General features: G+C 40.5%; 1 protein-coding gene across 1 annotated transcript in view; it reads right to left on the reverse strand.

The window, feature by feature from the left end:
* Positions 1 to 19,772, reverse strand: part of VSTM4 (V-set and transmembrane domain containing 4) — a 38,146-nt gene that overhangs the window by 2,419 nt on the left and 15,955 nt on the right. The window contains exons 5-7 of the mRNA XM_068399651.1: positions 15,669 to 15,702; positions 10,628 to 10,734; positions 9,708 to 9,769 (exon numbers count right to left, since the gene is read on the reverse strand). Coding sequence (XP_068255752.1) covers positions 9,708 to 9,769; positions 10,628 to 10,734; positions 15,669 to 15,702 — 203 coding nt within the window. The remainder of the gene's footprint in view (positions 1 to 9,707; positions 9,770 to 10,627; positions 10,735 to 15,668; positions 15,703 to 19,772) is intronic.

Below are 19,772 nucleotides of genomic sequence, written 5' to 3' on the forward strand. Positions count from 1 at the left end.
TTATTCTCGGTGTATGATAGCACATCTAGTCTCTATTTGAAGGTATTGAGAGTTTTGCTGCCAGCCTCAGTGGGTGTCACCTCAGACCCTAAATGCAAAATGATACACTGCATGTGAAAAGCCTACTAAAAATGAATCTGATAAAACTTTACAAACGGGCCTTTGGTCACTGCCAGAGTAAAACTTTACATTTCCTAAGACTGACCCAGTGCATCTTTTGAAGTAGAAATATTTTCATTGTTCTGTAGAAATCAATTGCTCAGGGCAAGCTAAAACTGTATATGCTTTCCCTTTTGCTGTTTAATTGTATTTCATGTTATGTTTCCATTTAGAAAATGCCGCATGTCCTAAAATAGCCAACTCAACGCCCAGCTCATGTAAATTTTAGAACTAAGATTTATGAAACCATATTGTCCAGGTGTTTTATTATATTATCTCAAAATTGCATTGTTTTCCAGTGTAGATTATCTCTTTATTCTTACTTTATTCTATTATGTTTGGATATGAAAAATAACACTAGATTCCCCAAAACAGGTCTTTGGGCAGTAGTGGCTGATGTGTTGCTTTCATACATTTTTATGATGTTCCTATAGTAAACATAATTTAATAAAGCCAAAACACACTAAATAAATAATTGCATCTAGAAAAGCAATAAAACCAAATAAAATTAGTACTTTCATAAGTGGAAAAGGTACTTCAATTACTGCTACAAGCAACAGCACACCATAAAATGTGTAGAATAATTTCCCTTATGCATATTTCTAGTATGTAATAATTTGATTGAAAATATGAGGAAACACACAGGAGGTTCAAAATTGTGAAGGGTATACAGTTTTCAGCAAAGGATGCGTAATAACAGTGCATGGAAGCCAACACTACTTTAAAGTACCAATGGTAGCCAGAGTTTTATTCCGTACACTCTTCTGTACTTCATTTATCAACCACATGTTTAATTTAATTTTGCTGGTTTGTTTGTCCAAAACCATTTTTTTCTGAACAGGTAGGGAAAGAAAACTAATTCTATGATTTCATTTCTCATTTGGATTGGATAGCGTTTTGGCAGTGTAAACCTGGGATCCTGCCACCACCTCCTTTTCGGAACAATAGCGTGACTTTAATAACTGATGTTATAGGTTATACTAGGGCAGAAGAGGAAGAGACAGTGAATGACTGGCCATTCACCTCTCTCTTTCCATCCTAGCTCTTCGCTTAGGAGGTCATTGGGATTTCTATAGCTACAACATCCTTTCCTGAAAAATTACATCATTGTTCTAAAATAATATTGAAATTATTTCTTCAAATAGAATTCTGTTCCAAAGTGACATTTCTAGATGCAGTCTTTATCTTGGATGTCTGTTTTGTCATCTTGGCATCACACACTTTGCAGAAATATAAATTAGGAAGAGTCATCATTTTCCAGCATATCTTCTGTCAAATGCAAAATGATTTCTCTTCCAGATTTTTTTCCAGTTTAATTTTAGTTTACTCCAGCCATAGGGCTTCCCACGGGCAACTATTCAAAAGAGTTCACTTATAGGAACATTTTTCTTAATAAAAAATCTGCAAAGTGTATCATATGAATATTTAAAAGAAACTAAAGTATGTATATACATAGTTTTGTTTTTATTGGGTTTGTCCAGTATACAAATGTGTTAGAAATGACCTAGGAGGGTTGGGTTTTTAATGAAAATTACTCTGATTTTTATGTCATAATTACCAGGAATGTCAATTTTGCTCTTCATAGGCTTAGCTGTTTTGTTTCTTGGCAGCCTCAAGGATGTCTGCTGTGAGCACTGTCAGACTGAAAGTTCTTGAAGTTTTAACTAAGACCACTTTTATCCAAATTTATAATCAGATATGAAGAAAACAAGCAAATAATAATGTCATAAATTTAACTTGTCTGGAAAAACAACTGATGCCAGCTTGCACTTACGGATTGCTGCAGTCTCACTGTTCCATGACCACAAAAATTATCATGAAGATGACAAAATGAATATGAATTTCTAATTAAAAAAAAAAATCCCCTGATTCTAGTTTACTATCGAAAATAAGCAGAAAAGGGCTCATTTCCCAGTACACTTCAATCTTAAATATTTTAGTTACTATTGCTGCAGACATTTGCCTTGGAATTCAGTGTCTATATGATTGCATGTGATGGAGTTTTTGTTTGGGATATGATGCAGAATGACTTTAACATGGGACCAGGGCAAGAAAATTATGTTTATAGACCAAACTGAATTTTTACCTCTGAGTTTTCTGGATTTAATAAGCGTCTGTCCCAAGTTCCAGTCAGAGCTTCATAGTATTTTTAGTAACTCAGATTTCCTGCAACAACACTTGAAAATGAAACCCCACCCTCACTGGCATGCCCTGTACTCATGGGTGAATGGACTGGTCAGCAAGGATAAAACCTTGCCAATTATGCATAGGTTTGCTGATTTGATTGCCAGTGTATGGCAAATTGCCACCTATGGACTGGACATGCTGTGCTGTTGGGTGCTCACTGCAGTGCCAGAGGGATGCTGTAGGACAAGCAAACAGAAAAGGTACAGTCAAGAGGTGGTGGTGAAGTTTGTTTGATCCAGTCCCTAGGAACTGCACTTCTCTTCAGGTTACTTCACAGCTTAAAGCAAGCAGCCCTGCCTCAGTGCCGTGAAGTGGCTCTTGCTTAGCAAGCACATGCTGAAACTACTTTTTTTTCCCTCTCCCTTTCTCTTGCAAAGGCCAAACTCAGATCTTTGGCCTTTTCCCTTTCATATTTGAGAAACATCCTGTTTTGTATTCACACTGTCCAGATGGCACAGTTCAGGAGCATCCTGTGTCACTGCCTGAGCACACTCAGTCAGAAAACATCTAGACAGGACTCTCCAGGCCAACTAGATGGGCTTTGGCCACAGGGACAGATTGTTGCTTCTCTTTGCACGCATGCCCAGAAGGGAGGAAACTGCATACTGTGTGCAGCCTAAGGAAAAGGGGCTAGCCCATCTTTTCCTCTGCATATCTCCTTTTCATAAGCATCTTTTTTTTTTAAGCTGTGGGAGGGGATGGTGTATGGCTACCAGCTTGGCCATCACTGGAGGATCAGTTACGGTGAAGAAGGCAAAAGAGTGTGCTGAGGTGAAGATTCAGTATGTTTGGTGGATGGGCTGCAGCTCCCTTGTCTGGGCCACCAGGACAGGGGCAGGCAGCACAGGCTAGCAGTGGGGTTAGGCGGGATTTTGCAAAGCTAATAGTGAGAAACCTCATTGTAGCTTCAGAGATATTTTTTAATATACACTGGAAAAATCACACTCTAGAATGTGTGATCTTTCTTAAAGTGCTGAAATCAGTAGTGCTCCTCAGGGCCATAGATACACTTTCTGCTCCAACCCTATGAACTTCAGTGGGATGGCTCCCTCATCAAGGTAGTAACTTAACTCAGGAGTCAGAAATTTTTTTTTTCTCCTCTCTAGAGCTTTGGGTGTTTACCAATGTCAGTTACTTCATTTCGGGCAGAAAGCCAGAAATTCCCCAGGAAGAGATGAGTTTCAAAAATTACTTCTGCGGACCTTCATGAAAAACTGAAGCTAGATCTGCAAGATGAGTTATCCCCTAGAAATACAACTGCTGGCCAGCAAGGGTGCTGAAATATCAAGGGAGCCATGGTCTTAGTGCCAAAGCTGAGAAATATGACATTGGAAAATATGGGGAGTAGGAAGTATGACTTCTAGTGGCACTATCAGTTAAAAAGGACAGGTTCTTTCCACTAAGATGCCTATTTTTTACTGCCTAGAGTAAAAAATGCTTCCCAGACTCCCAGACAATATCTACAACAATTTGGGAAGCTTCTTTCAGCATTGCATTTAAATTTTGCTATTGAATCCCACAGAAGTTATGATAACAAAATCAGGGACAAAGATGATTTACTAAGTCGCATTGAGTGATCTTACTTTAAAGGAAGAGAATCCCACAAATGTAGGGCAGATAGTGACTCTAAGGGGTGAGCTAGTTTATTTTTCTTCATTAACAGAATTAAATATACCTGCCAGAGATTTGTCCAGCCTATTTTAACAGATTTTGGGGAAGAACGTCCTCACCTTTGCTAATGCTTTATTCCTTTTACTGTTGCAGAGTTATTCCTAGATTCTAAACCAACGTTGCTGGAAATCAGGCTGATTTCTTCTTATCCTTCAAAAAGGTCCAAGGAAGTAATTAAAGGTTTTCAGTTTTCTGGTGACACTTCTATTGCTCCAAATTGTCATCACACAAAAATCATCTGCTGTGAGACTTTGGAAATACACAAGTCTCGACACAATTCCAGCGAGAGATTTTATGTATCTATACAAAGTGTTCCTTCTAGGGGGTAAAGACAGCAGCCTGTAATCTGAATGGTAAAGCTGGCATAACTCAGCAGTTTTGAATATGTTGTGTTCAGAATGTCAGCCTGAATGTGTAAATGATATTCATGTTCCTATGGACATCTCACATCCTAAGGAGAGACTGAAAAAAAAAAAAAAAAAAAGGATTATTTATCTCACAGAGAGAGAAATTATGTGGACTGGATGGAAATATTCAAGAATCACAGGGAGCCAAGGAAAAAAATATTCACCACTTCTTTGTATATCATATGTACAATGTTACTTGAAGTCTGTGGAGATCAATAATGCCTTAAGAAACTGGGAACTTAAATCATCACCTATTGTTACATATTGTGGAAGAAACAACTCTTCTAACAGAGAGTGGCATAGCTTTTCATTTAAAATCACCGAGGAGAAAGGAAGACCTGATTGTTCCCAGATCCAGAATCCACAAATTACTCAACAGATGTATTTCACTTCCTTTTTCTTTCTCAAGGAAAGGGCCAATGGTACCTACAGGTTAAGACTAATGAGGAATCCTTTGAAAAAACTGACTATCCTACCTTTCCTAGCTGGCTTGATGCATATGGTATAAGACTGATTTGAATGAAGTAGTGCTTAATTGTAAGATGAAGAAGATGAGAGGGAAAAAAATCAACTTCATCAATGAAGTACAGTCCTGCGATGTGTAAATTTGCTCCCAGGTTGCTGTGAGGCTGAAGCTGCAGGACAGCAGGCTGGAGTGCAGCTTAGGTGGCACAAATTCCCCAGCAATCAAAAACCAAAAGCAGCTCTTTACATTTCACAGCTCTGACATGGTAATCAGACTGCAGATAATTGACTCGCACTTCTAGACCCCTTTTCCAAAAGGACTCCAAGGTCACTGGTTCTGATACACCGTGGATCTGGTTGGTTTGTTGTACAATGGGAAATGCACTCCTGAAACCTAAAAGTCAAAAGGATCTTTCGGGTGAAGGAAACTTAAGCTTCTGGGCAGCTTTAGGAGCACCTGTCTTCATTGCTTGATTCAGGAGTATAACTGATGTAGAACAGTGGGCTAAATGTGTAATGCTGAAAGCTTGATTTTGCTGAGTACATGCAGATGACGAGATCAAGTCACAGCCTTCTCGGTTCCACGTGTCAAACCTATGTCAAATTCCTGCTCAAAACAACACCTTTACGCTTTGTGGACATGGTAGGAGCAGGGAAGTTGTCTTTTGAATAAATATTTGCAAATTCCAGACTTTCAGACATGTTACTCTTTAGAGAGTAAGCACTTACAGTACAAGGACTGTCCTGGCTGGCACTCAGTACATTGTCAGCACTTAGCCTATAATAAGGATGGGATTTTCAAAGATGCAGAAAGAAGCTTGAGCTTCCCATTTCTGTTACATCTGTAAAAACCTGGGAATCCAGATCTCTGAGTTGGCTTTGCAAATCTCAGCATAAAATATATGTGGTGCCTGAAAAAAGCAGACAGGCAGGCAGAATGACTGCAAAAGATTATGCTTTCACTCAAAGCTAACAAAGTGACTTCCAGAAATTTCCCTCAGTCTTAGAAAACCATAAGCCCTTCCTGTTTCTCAAGTAGCTTTTTACATCATTATCAAAGAAAATCTCAGTGATCATGTAGTGCTGGGCCACCAGTGATCCAATCCACTCTCATATAAACAATTCTGTCTATGCTGTATGAGCTGAAGGTAGAAGGATGCTTCACTTAAATAGCTCAGCTACGGTCACTGAAAGTGCTCTGCTTCAGAAGTCACACAGGACCAATATGTATTCTGTGGGGGGGAACAAGAGAAGCCAGATTCCAGTAAAGAGGTTACTCAAGAGGTTAGTCAGTGTAGCAACAGCAGAAGCCAACTCTTATGTACTGTGTACTTTACATGTACAAAGCGTGTGAAGAACTAAGCCTAAGGGACTCATTTGTAATACAGGATACCCTGTATTACCTGATTTCAAAGTGGGACAATTATATGACTTAGCAGAGGCCACATAAGTCAGTGGCAGAATCAGGAATATTCCCTATAGCCTGTCTTATCTGTGCAGGTATTCTTCCCCTTAAAATTTAGTGTGAGAATGATGAAGTCAACAAAATTTTGCATAAGTAAAGATTACAGGATTTGGTCTAACCTGAAGTCTCGCATCCTTTCCATTGTCTCCAGTGAATCACACAGGAGCTAGAGAAAAGACACTGAAACCTTGTCATTTAGACGATGTTCTGTAACTGACACTCTTGGGCTATGACAACTAATCTCTAGGAGGCAATGAAAGGCTTACCAGAAAATTTGGTTGAGGAACTATAAGATTTATCTCTACCAACTCAAAGGGCTAAGTACTTAAGGCTATAGCAGAACAGCCCTTAGAGAGCAGAATTTGTGGGCTCGTAGAATTTTCTTCTTTCTAATGACTCTCCATGCTTCTTGCATGCTATAAAAACCATCCCTTTTTGCATTTCAGCATCTCTGTTTCCTTTGATCCGTACACATTTCTCATTGACGCTAATAGAGAATGACACTGATGGGGAATATTTTTGCAACAAGGGGAGCATAGAATTGTTATTCTGGCTAAAGCAAAAGCAATATGACTTAAGTAGAGTTTTTAAAAGGCTTTACTCAAGGCTGTGCAAATGAACAAGATATTAGGCTTTCTCTTTTTTTTTTTTTAATTTTATTGAGATTATGTCCATATTTTATCCAGGTTATTGTATTCTTGTAAAATTATACTGCAACCCACTCTAGCAAGTTAACAACAAAAGAAATTCTCTAGCTTATTATAACCATCTTTCAAGAAACCAGAAGCACATGTCCTCTGGAAATAATTTTGCTGGTATTTAGGTTATTACAAAAAATTTCCCAAAACACTGGAATTATTTTGTAATGTTCCCTTATACGCCTAACTTGTTTGCTTAGGTTTTCTAGAATACTCTTCTGGCACCCCAATGTGGTACCTTCCTTGGGTTGCACAGGGAAACTGCAGAAGTAGTCCAGAAACTCAGCAATTTAAGTCTGTCTTTGCAGTGATGATTACCTAGTAACTATGTGCCATCAATGAAAAAAGACCTAGTGCAGACACCAGCTGTGCAATAATTACAGTTGGAAAGAAAAAATTCTTTTATCCTGCAGAGATTTGGCAGGATGATGGTAGTATTTTTTTTTTACCAAAGCAGACTGAAAATCTAAAATCTGAGAAATTTTTGAGAATTAAAAAAAGTTGGGAGGCAAGTATGCTGAAAAACCAATAAAATGTTTCATTTAGGTGAATTTGAGATGTCTTTTTCTCTGTAATTATTACCATTTTGTATCTTCGTTGAAACTTCTTTCACTTCATTTAGTTTAAGTTCCTCACTGAAAAATCATTTAAAAAGCAGAAAAAAAGGATTTTTTTTTTCTTTTTTTTCTGAGAATACTAAAACATAGGGGTTTAAACAACTGTGTTGTAAAGAGAGGCAAGAGAAACAGAAATGGGAAACAGCTCTGGGGTGTGTTCTGCTCAGCTTCTGAATGTGCATTATAGACTGACTTGGGTAATTAGTTTACTTTGCCCTTTAAAGTATTGCCAGAAGAGTTTGGGGGTCTTGAAAATCCTTTGGATAATATTTGTTGGATTACTTTTTGACTTAAAACTAACTCACGTCCATAGATCATGTGTTTTCTGCAGGCTGGGATGACTCTCCAGGTGCACTCTGAGGTGAAGCATGAAAGGGAAAAGAACAGAGCCTCAAGTCTAACAGCAAGGCATTAAAACTGAGTCTTCTGGCTGCACGCAGCGTGCAGATCCTCAGTCACGCTAGGGAAAATAGCTGATTTCATTGTTTGAAAAGGCTTTATTCCTGCTCACCTCCAAAGAGTTTGAACCTTGACTTGCGTAGCAGGAAGGGAAGAGCAAACAGGTATTTGTGGCCCATATCCTTGGATTTATTCCAGAAAGAAAAAGTATCTGGAAACAGATTTACCTCAAGTTCAGCATGTGTTGATGTGCTTTATTGACCTGCAGGAAGAGTCTGAGTGCTTTAAGTGATGAGAGCTTTTCCTAGGAGGGCTGAAGACTAACTGATTTCTGATGGAGCCACATGCCTGGGTGCAGTGATTAATGCAGTGTGCGTGCAGCAAAGGGTGGCTGTCATCCCCTGATTCTGAGTGCTCTCATATGTGTCTTTGTTCTCTTAGCGTAGCTTTGGCCTAACACAATTGCCTACATGGATATAAGCTTTTTTTCACAAACTTCTAAAACTCTGCCTCTTCCTTTACTGAAACCTGACCTGTACGAACAGAGCCTGGCCAAAATGCAATCCCTGCAGGACCAGCAGAGAGGTGAGCTCCGTACCCAAGAAGCAGTATCACCTAAGATTTTAGCTGAGATGTTCTGAAGTCACCTAGCATTATGCTTAGGTATCCTGGGTTGTGCCCTGACCATGCTTAAAAGGGCAGAGGCTATTTACTGACAGTTGATGGGAAGGTTCCCAATTCTAACCCTCATCTGAAAGTGAAGCCATTACAGAGGCATTCGGGTTATTCACATGGCCTAACTTTAGGCACCCACCTTCACCTAAGTTAGGGAGTTAGTCATTCTGGGCTCCCTCTATTGCCAGAGAAGGGAGAAGGGATCCCCAAAAGGCAATTCAGAGCATCTAGTTGCATTTGTAGGAGCATCAGGTTCCTACTCTAACTCATCTCTCTTTCTATAGGGAGCCTAGCAGACCACTCTCTTTATATAGGCAGCTGAAGATAGTTGGTATAAAACTCTGTCTCTATTACCCCTGGATGTCTTGTCCCAGTACTACTTTGTTACTGAAGCAGAGAAACATCTCTCCATCTATTTGATTTGTCTGGCATATATCTGCAGGGTATTTTTTCAAACAGAAACTCATATCCAACAGAAACTGTCATATGAGTTGGTTTTTTTCCTTGATATGAGCTATATACATGCGTCTTATTCCTGCAGCTTCAGTTATTCCTGACTTACACCACTGCAGGGCAGAATCAGGCCCCCTATTTCTGACTTGAAAAGTCTCAAGAGCAGTGTGACCAGTACAGTTGTGATTCTGTCAGTAACCAGTATTTTTTCCAAAGCAATAGCTGCCAGAAGCATGTGAGAATCAATAGCAGGTTTCATTTAAGAACAGGCTAAATTTGTAGACATGATGACTGCTAGAAAGCTGGAAAACATAATCCAGTGTAACCTAATGCTCAAAATGAAAAGAGCCAAGATAATTCATCACTTGAAAAAGTATTACTTGAAAAAAAAAGGGCTTGTATGATTTTTAAGCCAATTTATACTTTCTGAACCTAGAGTTCTGGCAACATTACAGCAATTGTATTGAAAGAGAAGAATATGGAGAAAATAACGTAATAGAAAATTACTTACCAGGATCAATTTTCTTTGAGGTTTCAAGAGCTTCGGCTTAGGGAAATTATTGGCTATTGGAGCTATGGAAATAAATATTAAGGCATCATTTCATATTATCATCATTCACTGTCATTTTTAATATATGCATTAGCAATTTATTAATTACAGATTAATAGCAGATTAGGAGCAAATATATGTACTTATACTAGAGTTTAACTGTATTTCAGGTAACACATTTTACAATGAAGCATAGGGCTTATGAATTAGAAAAATTCATAAGATTAAAGAATCTGATATGTAAAACATCCTGTTTGTGTGCAGAAGCCAGAGCAAATATACCTCTTGAGAACTGATCACTTGTCATCTAACCCACAGCAAACCTTCAGGTCCTTTCCCTCCTCTCTCCCAGTGACTCAGCACTGGCAGTAGTGCTCAGAAAGCACGCCCAAGAGTTTGTGTGATTGCCCCTGGAGGCAATCACAAATCCTCTTTGAAAGTGATGTTCCCCAAGAGGTTGATCTGTATCTGCTCAGCTTGCTTGACTTCAAGTGCACCTGCGATTTTAAGAGTGCAATGTGCTGGCTTCCCCCAGTCTATCCCCAACACGAAATTTCATCTTGCCTAACTTTTACTTTCTCTTTGAGAAGGGTGAATATTGCTACAGAGGTTCCTCTCTCTCCTCTGATTACTGGGAGCTGAGACCTCTTGCTTGGACTCGGAGACTAGCTTTTCAATAGTCACCTCTTCTCACCAGGGAGGTGAGAGCCCTGGTCCCAGCAGCAGGCATGGGCCATTTCTTCCCCCACTGATGGGAGCAAGCGCATGTTGCCCCTCAGGCACAGTCAGTGGCAGAGCGCAAGAGTCCTGATATCCCGCGCTCTGCTGTCCCTCCACAGTTGTGCTTGGGATTTGAAATACTTCTGCACCTGTTTTCATACCTTTTTCTGGGATGGCTGGTGGCTGCTCCACTTTCTCTTTCTTTTTCTTTACCTTCTTGGGCTGTAGAGGGGACATGCTTGTCACACTAGTAACTGTCTCCCCTGAGCTGCAAAGCAGACACCCATATGTGAGGAAAAGTGAAAGCAATGGAAGGAAAGACAGTTTGTCCCAGTGAGTTCATGCAAACACATCACCTTCCACTTGTGAGAGTCCCTGCTCAAAAACTTGGATTTTAACCTGGCAGTATACTGAGAAACCTCTTACAGGGGTTGGAAATGCTCTGGGTCTTTTTCAACCATACAGTCTGGCTGAGAAACTCAGGAGTCTGATCTGTCCTGGCACAGAAAATGCAGTGTCAGGTTTAAACAAGACTCTTTTCATAGCACCTATTCCTTAAAAACATATATGACCCCACTGCTGCACACTGGATGAGTTTGTACCCTTCTGTCCTCGAGAACCAGAGGTACAGACAGGTTAGGTGACTTGCATAAGCTCACATGGGAAACATATGGCAAAGCAAAATCTTCGATGTGGTTTCTGGGCTAAGACTGGCTGAGCAGCCAGCAGGCCAGGAGGGCATGCAGCATGTCTTCAGACAGCTCACAAACCCACATTTGAAAAAGCCAGGTTTTTAAAAGAGGCTCGTGTGCTCAGTGCATATAAATTGGAGAAACTGTGCCTCAATCTCTAAACTCGGGCATTCTCCAGTACATCTGTGCTGAAAAAGCTCTAGTTAGGTATGAGGGAAGAGTACAAGGTATATTGTAAACAGACTCCTGTCCAAGAAAGCTTCTGTGTTTGGACTATTACAGTTTAACATCCTCTAAGTCTTTGAATATTTGGGGCTTGGATACGCAGTCAGGTTGCAGCGATCATCACGATGTGTGCTGAGCTGTGGTAACTGACTGTGCAGGTGCTCCTGGCTTGCAACTAATGTGAAATAAAATTGTATTGCCTTAACTGGTAATGAAAGAAATCTTAACTTACAGCTGGGATGGGAGGAGAGTGTACAGCAGTTAGTTATGATGACTAAGGTGGTGGAGGTGACTTGGAAAGCAGTTGTTGCTCAGATGCATCTGACCATGGGCTAACCCTGGGAAAGATTAACGCAATATGTTTGTGGAGACCTTTCTATTCTGTGTTGATGAGTTACACCACGCAATGGGATCCAACCAAGGTCTCCATAGTCGTAATACTGACAACACTGATTTCACCAAATTTTAAATCATTTGTCCCAAGCTGCTGTTCCTCTCCAGGTTATTTTGCATAATGAAATATTCTCTTTATATTAATAGAATAAAATATTCAAACTGGGCTAAAGTCTAAATGAAAGTTAAGATGTCTCAGCTATTGCCCACACAAGAATAACAAAATAACAAGACATTATAATTTTACAGAGCTGTAAATCCAAATGAATGTCACTACCATTGGTAAAATAAAAAGCCTCTGGTTTGCTGATTTTACTGAGTTCTGCTCCATGTACTCAGCCCAAAACATAGGTTTGCTGTCAAACTTTTTTTCAAGTGTTTAAAAGGTAAAATATTTTCATGATTTATAAATAAATCACATCAATTATGTAAACTGAGGGTTACATTAAAATAATTTCGAAGTCTGCCTGCACTATTGTGAACCTATCCCACAACAACCATTTGTTTCTATATTAAAATCAAAACATGAAATGGTTTAAAACCAGCAGGAAATGAAACTGTCCTGCCTGGCTCCACTGCCCAAACACAGCAAACTGAGAAGAACAAAGAATATCAAAAAGGGGATGAGAATTATTTTAAAAATGTTTTTGGTGTTAATAATCCATGGTCATCAAGGCAGACGTGTAGCTTTAAAGATACTATTATAGCTGCTTAAACACAATATATGAAAGTGTCAATGCTTAGTGTCAATTCATTGCATTAGTTATTATTCCTGCTTTGCCACTGAAAAAGTGAAGGTACAGAGAAATGTATTTGTGGCTTATGCTTTTCTTTTAAATGCCAGGGCCATGCAGGGTTAACTAATTCTGGAGATACAATAACTGTACTTGCTATCTTAGAACTGAGTTCCTCAAACCAAACAAGGAGGCTCAGAAATGACTCCTTGGCTCTGAAACACTGCTTCTTTGTGAGCTTGTCTTGTTCTATGTCTAAAAGGAAAGTTAGTTTTTTGTCTCCAGCTCCCCCTCCAGCCTCCTGGCTTCTATTTCAACAGTGTCACATCATGCATTTCTTGAAGGATCTTATGAGTTTTTGAGAGCAAGAAAAATACAGGAGTTTGGGGTAAAAACCTGTGGAAGGTGTCTAACAATCATGGCACCAGAACAGCAGTTTCCTGGAGGTCATGGTTGTCCCAAGGGCTGGCAAACTATTACAATTTTGGCTTTACTATCCTTATTAGAGTCAAGGATGTGGGACTTTTCCTGTTGTCTTCTAAGTCAGCTATTTCCTCTTGTCTAAAGGTCTGCAGGAGGATGACAAAAATTTCACTTGAGTGAACTGGGAGCTGCTTTGATATTTTTCAAATAGTGGAGCTGTGTGAAAAGGCGCCAGGGTTGGACTGGGTACTTGGTTCTGGTTCAGTCTGACAGAATTTTATCCTACGATGTTAGATTGGCACTGTGGAACCAAGATGCCAAGATGGACAGCTTTCTGAGGTGAACAGTTTTTTCACCTCAAATTATTTGTCTCCAGAAGAGCAGTCACTGAAGGACTAGAGAGTTCAGACCAAAACAAATATAAAAGAAAAAAATAATTCCTGTTTTCAAAGCTACACCTCCTGGGTGTTTCTGGATCTGAAAACTGACAAAACGATCTAATAACAAGGAAGATAATAAGCAAGAGGATATGTAAAGAAAAGAAAACACCAGAAAATGGAATTAGGTAGTTTGGGAAACCTAAAATAACTGTACTTTTTATTTAGGTATTTATTTTTAAAATGTGGGAAAGAAATGGTTTTTGGTTAACTCACTTTTTTCCTTAATTTGCTATTGGTCAAGTAGCAAACCAAAACCCAAACATTTGCTTTGTTCTGCTCAGGAAATCTGGATTTAATTTTCTTTTCTACCAAGGCCATTTTGTGAGACCTGGGGCAAATCACTTAGCCCTTTGTGCTTCAGATTCTAATTAAGTAAAAACACCATTATGATGCCAAGACATGAAATATTTTAAGATGCTTAGGTATTACTGCAGTGGGAGTACAGACATTTCTTAGACACCGGACTATTAATGTAATTTTGAAACTGGATTCTGCTCTGAGTTGGAAATATCACTAAGGGAGTTGGAGCTGAGCCTTTCTAATCAAGGCTGAATTTTGCACAGCATAGTCATTTTGACTGGCAGGAATCTCATGCAAATTAGTTCATCAGTTTGGCCTAATGAATATTTAGACACTGGGTTTTGGGTCTAAATGTATCGAATTAAGTTCCAAGATGAGGAATGCAGTGCGCAGGTGAAAAGAAATTAGTTCAAAGGAATTAATGGTTTGTGTTTTGAATAGAGGGTGGAAAATAAATGGCACCAAGTGTGAAACATAACAAAAAATATGATACTGGTAACACATTCATAGCTATCTATTTTTAAAGCCCTGAAGTCAATGCACTTTAGACATGCATTTGTGAGATCGGGGCTTTCATTAGCATATCTTGTCACACTGAAATACGTGAAACCATATTTTTATCCATATAGAGTCATGCATTTCTTCTGCTTCCGGAGATTCCATTTCATAGTGAAGAAGTCATGTTGGCTTATTTTCCCCCTGCTATCCAGCCTCCTAATTTTAGTGTTTGCAGTAGTATCACTACCACACCATCTATTCCCAGAGAAGCAGATTCTGTAGTATGAGTCTTTTCATCCGACTTCCATGCTCCATTTTTAAAGTCATCTTTTCAGTCAGGTCTCATTTGTCTCCTCTTGTGTTCTCTACCAATCTACTTTGATTTCCTCCCCCCTCTTTTGTTGTTTTTGTAATTCCAACTTCGTCGCAGCAGCTAATAAAGAAGGGGAAAGAGAAAACATCCAGGGAAAAATGAAAACTGCTGAGCTGTCTCTGCAGATGTTTGGTGTGGTGCAATGGCTGGTCAGGGTCACAGAACAAAGATCTTTCCATGAATAACATGAATGTTTCAGTTTGTACTGGCCTCTCCTGAACTCTCTGTTGCTTTGTTGTGACTTCACTTATATCCGAGTGTCAGTTAGATTGAATACAGTGATAATCCCATGAGAATGCACTAAAAATTACACTATTTGAGGATCTAGGGTATGCTATACTTGGCATTGAATCTCATAGTATTTAAAATGATACTATGAGAAATAGTATCTGTGATACCAAGTGATATTGGATTTAAACTCCAAGGCTAGAAACACATGTTTTATGTCACTGAAAACTGGGAAACAGCTGTTCTGTGTTGTTATGAGGCATCCCTCTTTAATCTTTTTTGTTTGTAAAATATTTCTGTCAACTTTTTTTTACTGCAGTTCCAGCACATTTTATATCTCAGGAAAATCCCACGATGGAAATTACTTTTATAGCACCACACAATCAAAAACTTTTGGCAGTCAGTGGTATTTAAAGGGACAGTGATTAATGACTGCAGCAGAAGTAGAATTTTTCCCATCACTCAGAGTCTTCAGCTGGGAATAGACTGTGGGCCTTGAAAAATCTGCTTTTGAACCCCACTCCCTCTTCCTGGGTGTGGGAATCACTGGGTAACGTTGTGTCTTGTTCTATGTACATGCATGGTTTAAGTCATTACCATGGTAAGGTGTTGGGAAAACCTAGAAAGCCACACAGGTTGAAAGCAGCCTTTTCCAGAAAGCAATTCAGAGCCTCTAGAAGCATCTGCAGGACCTACAGCTAGATAGCCCAGGTAGATCTGCCTTATCATGCGCAGCAGATGTTGGCTTGCAGGTATGTTCATGAGTCACGGACCCAAGACTCTTTATCCTCCTGTAGGCATTTTGGAAAACATTACTCATCTTCTTCAGCATACAAAGCAAAACAAAAACAGAACTGATGCCTTGGGTTATAGTAAAGAGAAGTGTAATCTCCTACCTGTTCTGGGGGCATTTCACCAGGTAATGTTTCACTGTTAAAGAAAAATAAAAGAAAGAAAATGTGGCTTCACACTGACACAGTTTATGAGTTACAAATGGGCACTGCAGATAGTCATGCATTGCTGAGACTGTGGAGTTGCCAGGCTGTTACACTGGGAGAGCTGCTACTCATCACCCTACATTATATTGTGCATTAAAATGTAGTCTGACTCGAAGACATAGCTAGGCTTGCCAGAGGGAAATGCATCAAACACCACCAAAAAACTGCTGTGGAAGTGCTGGGCAACACACATTCCAGTGGTCAGCCCAGCCAAAATACAGCTTGCTAAGGAAAAGCACAGCAGGTCAGTAATTTTACTTTGAAGACTTTTATTTCCCTTGTGGTGCCTCTATTTATTTCCAGAAGCCTGAAATAAACCATTCACCCACAGGAGTGGACTAGATGATCTTTCGAGGTCCCTTCCAATCCCTAACATTCTGTGATTCTGTGAGGAGCCACTGCTGTTCCTAATGTAAGCTAGACTGTGGGCTCAGGCATAAAGGGATTGCCTCCTGGGATCAGATCAGAGGTCCAGTCCAGCCACTATCCTGTCTCTGACAGCTGTGTGTGTGAGCTGTATAAATCCTTTTGCTTCGTATTCCTTTGAGTCAGTAGTCCTGATCAAGGGCCGTTCCCCCCACTGCAGCCTTTTAGGAGCCAGGGTTATTAAGATGCTCTTTTGTGGCTTAGTGGCTTCTGTGCTCTGCCCAAGTTGTGCCACGTGCTGAGTGCGGAGACATGCAATCAGCAGGAGAGGCTCTGGCTCTGCTGGTTGACCTACTGCCAACTTATTTCTCAGAAGAAAAACAGGGTGCATCCCTGGGCCATGATGTGAAGTTGAATACACATAGACACTCCCCTCCCTTCATGTTCTTAATTCTTTAAAAGGCCATGAAAACCAGACAACAGTGCACTTATGTGATTATGCCTCTCTCTACAAGAAAGTTTTCATATTTAATCTTATCTAAATTCTCCCATTCTAAGGAAGCTACACAGCTCTTAGGGGGGTGCATTTTAGTCCTAAGGAAAGAGGAGATGAGACCACTAGGAACTGGGGCTGACAAGGAGGTCATGTCTAAGCCAGCCAAGGCAGTGCTTCCATCTATGTCTGGCCTTTTTTAGATGTACAAGAGGACAGTAGGCCTGACCCTTCAGAAGTAAGGGAATGCTCATCTACATTGTTGACATGATTTTGAGTATCTCTAAGTATGTATTATTTTGTTTTGCCCTACAGTAAATACTCCAAGTCTTTCAATCAGGGACTAGGAAGAGCAACCACTGCTGTAACAAATGGGCGCAGGCTTCTACCAAAACCACAAAGGCGTTGCCAGCTGCAACCACTGCTGCTTCTCATGGCATCCCATAGCTGCCTTGTGCTATGGGCCAGCCTCAGTTGCAGTGACAATCCAGTCAAACCGAGGGAGCTCCTTTGGTGAGGAACTGGGTTCAGTACTACCTTTCTCATGTCAGAACCCTGAGGTGAGCCAGGATCTGCTCAGGTTTCACAGACACTCCAGAGGGATCATCTCCAGCTTCATCTACTGCAAATCCCAACTTTTTGTTCAGGTATGAGTTGCTCTTTGACCCAGGTTGGGTTGGGTTGGGTTGGGTTGTGGCAGGGTGGGGTAGGGCATGGTGGGGCAGGGCGGGGCAGGGCAGATGATCCTCCTTGTGGTATTAGGGCTGAGGAACTGGGAGAGGAAGCTGGAGTGGTGGGTTAATGGAGGGAGCTGTCTCTGTTATAGGGCTGGTGTGATGCGTGAGGTTTAAGGAGAAGCTCTGATGGAAATATGCCCAGCAAGGTGAGGTAAGAAGATAGTTTTGGTTGTCCTGGGCCCTTGACCTGGTCTCAAGGGGAAGAGCAGAGCTAGGCTTCTCTTGAAGGACCTCTGAGGAAGATGATGTGGCAACCACCTCACTGAAGGTGGAAGAAGGCTGTGCCTGGAGCCTGCCTGGAGGGTTTGGGGTGGTGTAGAGAGAGGATTGCTTTGCTGTCCCTGTCTTTTCCCCTTTCCTTGGGGAAGGATGGGCTTCATGATTTCACTGCAGGCTCTTTTCACATGAATACCAGCATCTGCCTAGTCCAGCCCAGGATGGAGGTACAGAGTGCCAAGGATGGAGAGGAGGTAAGATAATGCTTTTTTTAGGAGCAATACCTTATTGTAACAGTCTGAACAAGAGAGCACTGCTGTTGGCTGACAGGGTGGGTATCCTGTGGTCAGACCCTAACCCCTGGAAGGTGCCTCTGGAGGGGGTAGAGGAGTGCTGAGGGAGGAAGGGGCTCTTTGTGCCCCATGCTCATATGGCTGAGTGGAAACACCACCTCTTCAAGAGCTGCTGCTCTCTGGGGCAGAGGTTCAGGGCTGACCCTGCTGCCATGGCCCAGAGGCTGTGGGAAGAAAAAGCAACATGGGGCTGGTGGAGACTGTGTCCATTGCTGATGCTTCTTCCACTGCTGCTTCAGAAATTTTAATTCCCTGATGCTTGGCTGAATGCTGAGCCAATTAGCGTGGCTCCGCAAGATACTCTGATCAGGTGGTCCTAGTTGAACCGTTTGCCTGAAAATCTTATCATTGTATATTGAGTGCCTGTCTGCTAAGCTTTATTCTGTTATATTTTCATTGAATCCATAAGTTTAATGCTGCCAGTGTTTACTGGATAATGGTCAAAGTCTAAATAAAAATTTGGTGAAGCCTGCAATTATTCAGATATTAGGGTAGTGAAGAAAAGATTTAGCAGCTCAGAGGAAATTACTTTTTCTCTGTTGTATATGCCTATTCTATATTGTATTTGATATTATTTCTATATTTAACTGGTGTTGGTTCAATGTAAATAGACCTTTTCTCCAAGCTGCTTGTATGCTTACACCAGTGTAAATCACCAAAAAGAGAAGCAAAATCTAGCCCAATGTCTGCTCAAGAAAAAACAGGATACATCAGTGTGTCTAGTGCTTGTGGCTTCAGGGTGACTCACCATGACCAACATACTTAAGTGTGGGTACTCCTTTGGCACAAAACCTTTGTCGGCACTTAACAGGGTAGGAAGAATAACATCAGTCTTGCTTCTTCCTCTTGGCAAGCAGAGTTGTTGGGCTCAGTTAGAATCAGAGTTATTGTACTGAGCACGCTACCAGGAAGACGTAGCGCAGCCTGAAATGTGTTTGTGGTCAGGCAAGGACTTCTGTATACATCTATTTTTGGCTTATGTGTCTTCTCCCTCCTGTATCTGAGTCGCTCATTCCGTTGTGGTATGTGTGTAGTGCTGAAGAGGCAGCAAAGTCACAATTCTCTCCTGTCATTAACAGGACAAATCGCTAACCAAACTCTTTTTGAAAGCTTCTGTTAGGAGATGGTCCTTATGCTCTCTTCTCCCATGGTGGTTGCTAAGCATGCTGGTATCTCATCCTCACAGCTTGTGTGAGGTCTCCAAACAAACCACTCTTAAACTGAAATGAAAGTAGAGCCTGCACTGGCTACTCCACAGATCTGAAGTAGCACTTTTGATTACAATAGGGCTGCTTTCATGCAGCTTTAGCCTCTCTGAGAAACGCTCTCTGAGGAAGAGAAGAATGAAATGGTAATCCTTGATCTTGAAAGATTATTATGAAAATGCACATCTGAATGACAAAATGATGCTTTAGTTTCAAAGAATGCCACAAAGGAGAGAGTGCTAATAACAACCCTCATTTTCCCAAGAATATTGACAGCTAGTCAGGAAGGGAGAAGAAAACAGAACAGAAGACAACTTCTTTGAAACCCCTCTAAACTTGTCTGGAAAAATGTCATTCATGCAAAATGATAGCTAGATCTGGTCAGAATGCAATTTAATGGTACAGCACTAGGTCTTCTTTGAAAGAAGTTCCAATAATGTTCAATTTATGTTTATGCAAAGCTGAAAAATTTTGAGAAGTTCAAAGCAAATTTAAAATGAAATAGCTATTCAAAGGAGCAAAATACCTTTGTTCTAGTTTTGCTGGCAGAAATGGTCTTTTCTACCAATAATTTATTTTTTACTAAAATCAAGACTGGGAGATATTTGTCTTCCCTGCATTTTCCTTCTCCC

This window comes from Nyctibius grandis, chromosome 4 (genome assembly GCF_013368605.1).
Source record: "Nyctibius grandis isolate bNycGra1 chromosome 4, bNycGra1.pri, whole genome shotgun sequence".
In the NCBI taxonomy this organism is placed as follows: Eukaryota; Metazoa; Chordata; class Aves; order Nyctibiiformes; family Nyctibiidae; genus Nyctibius; species Nyctibius grandis.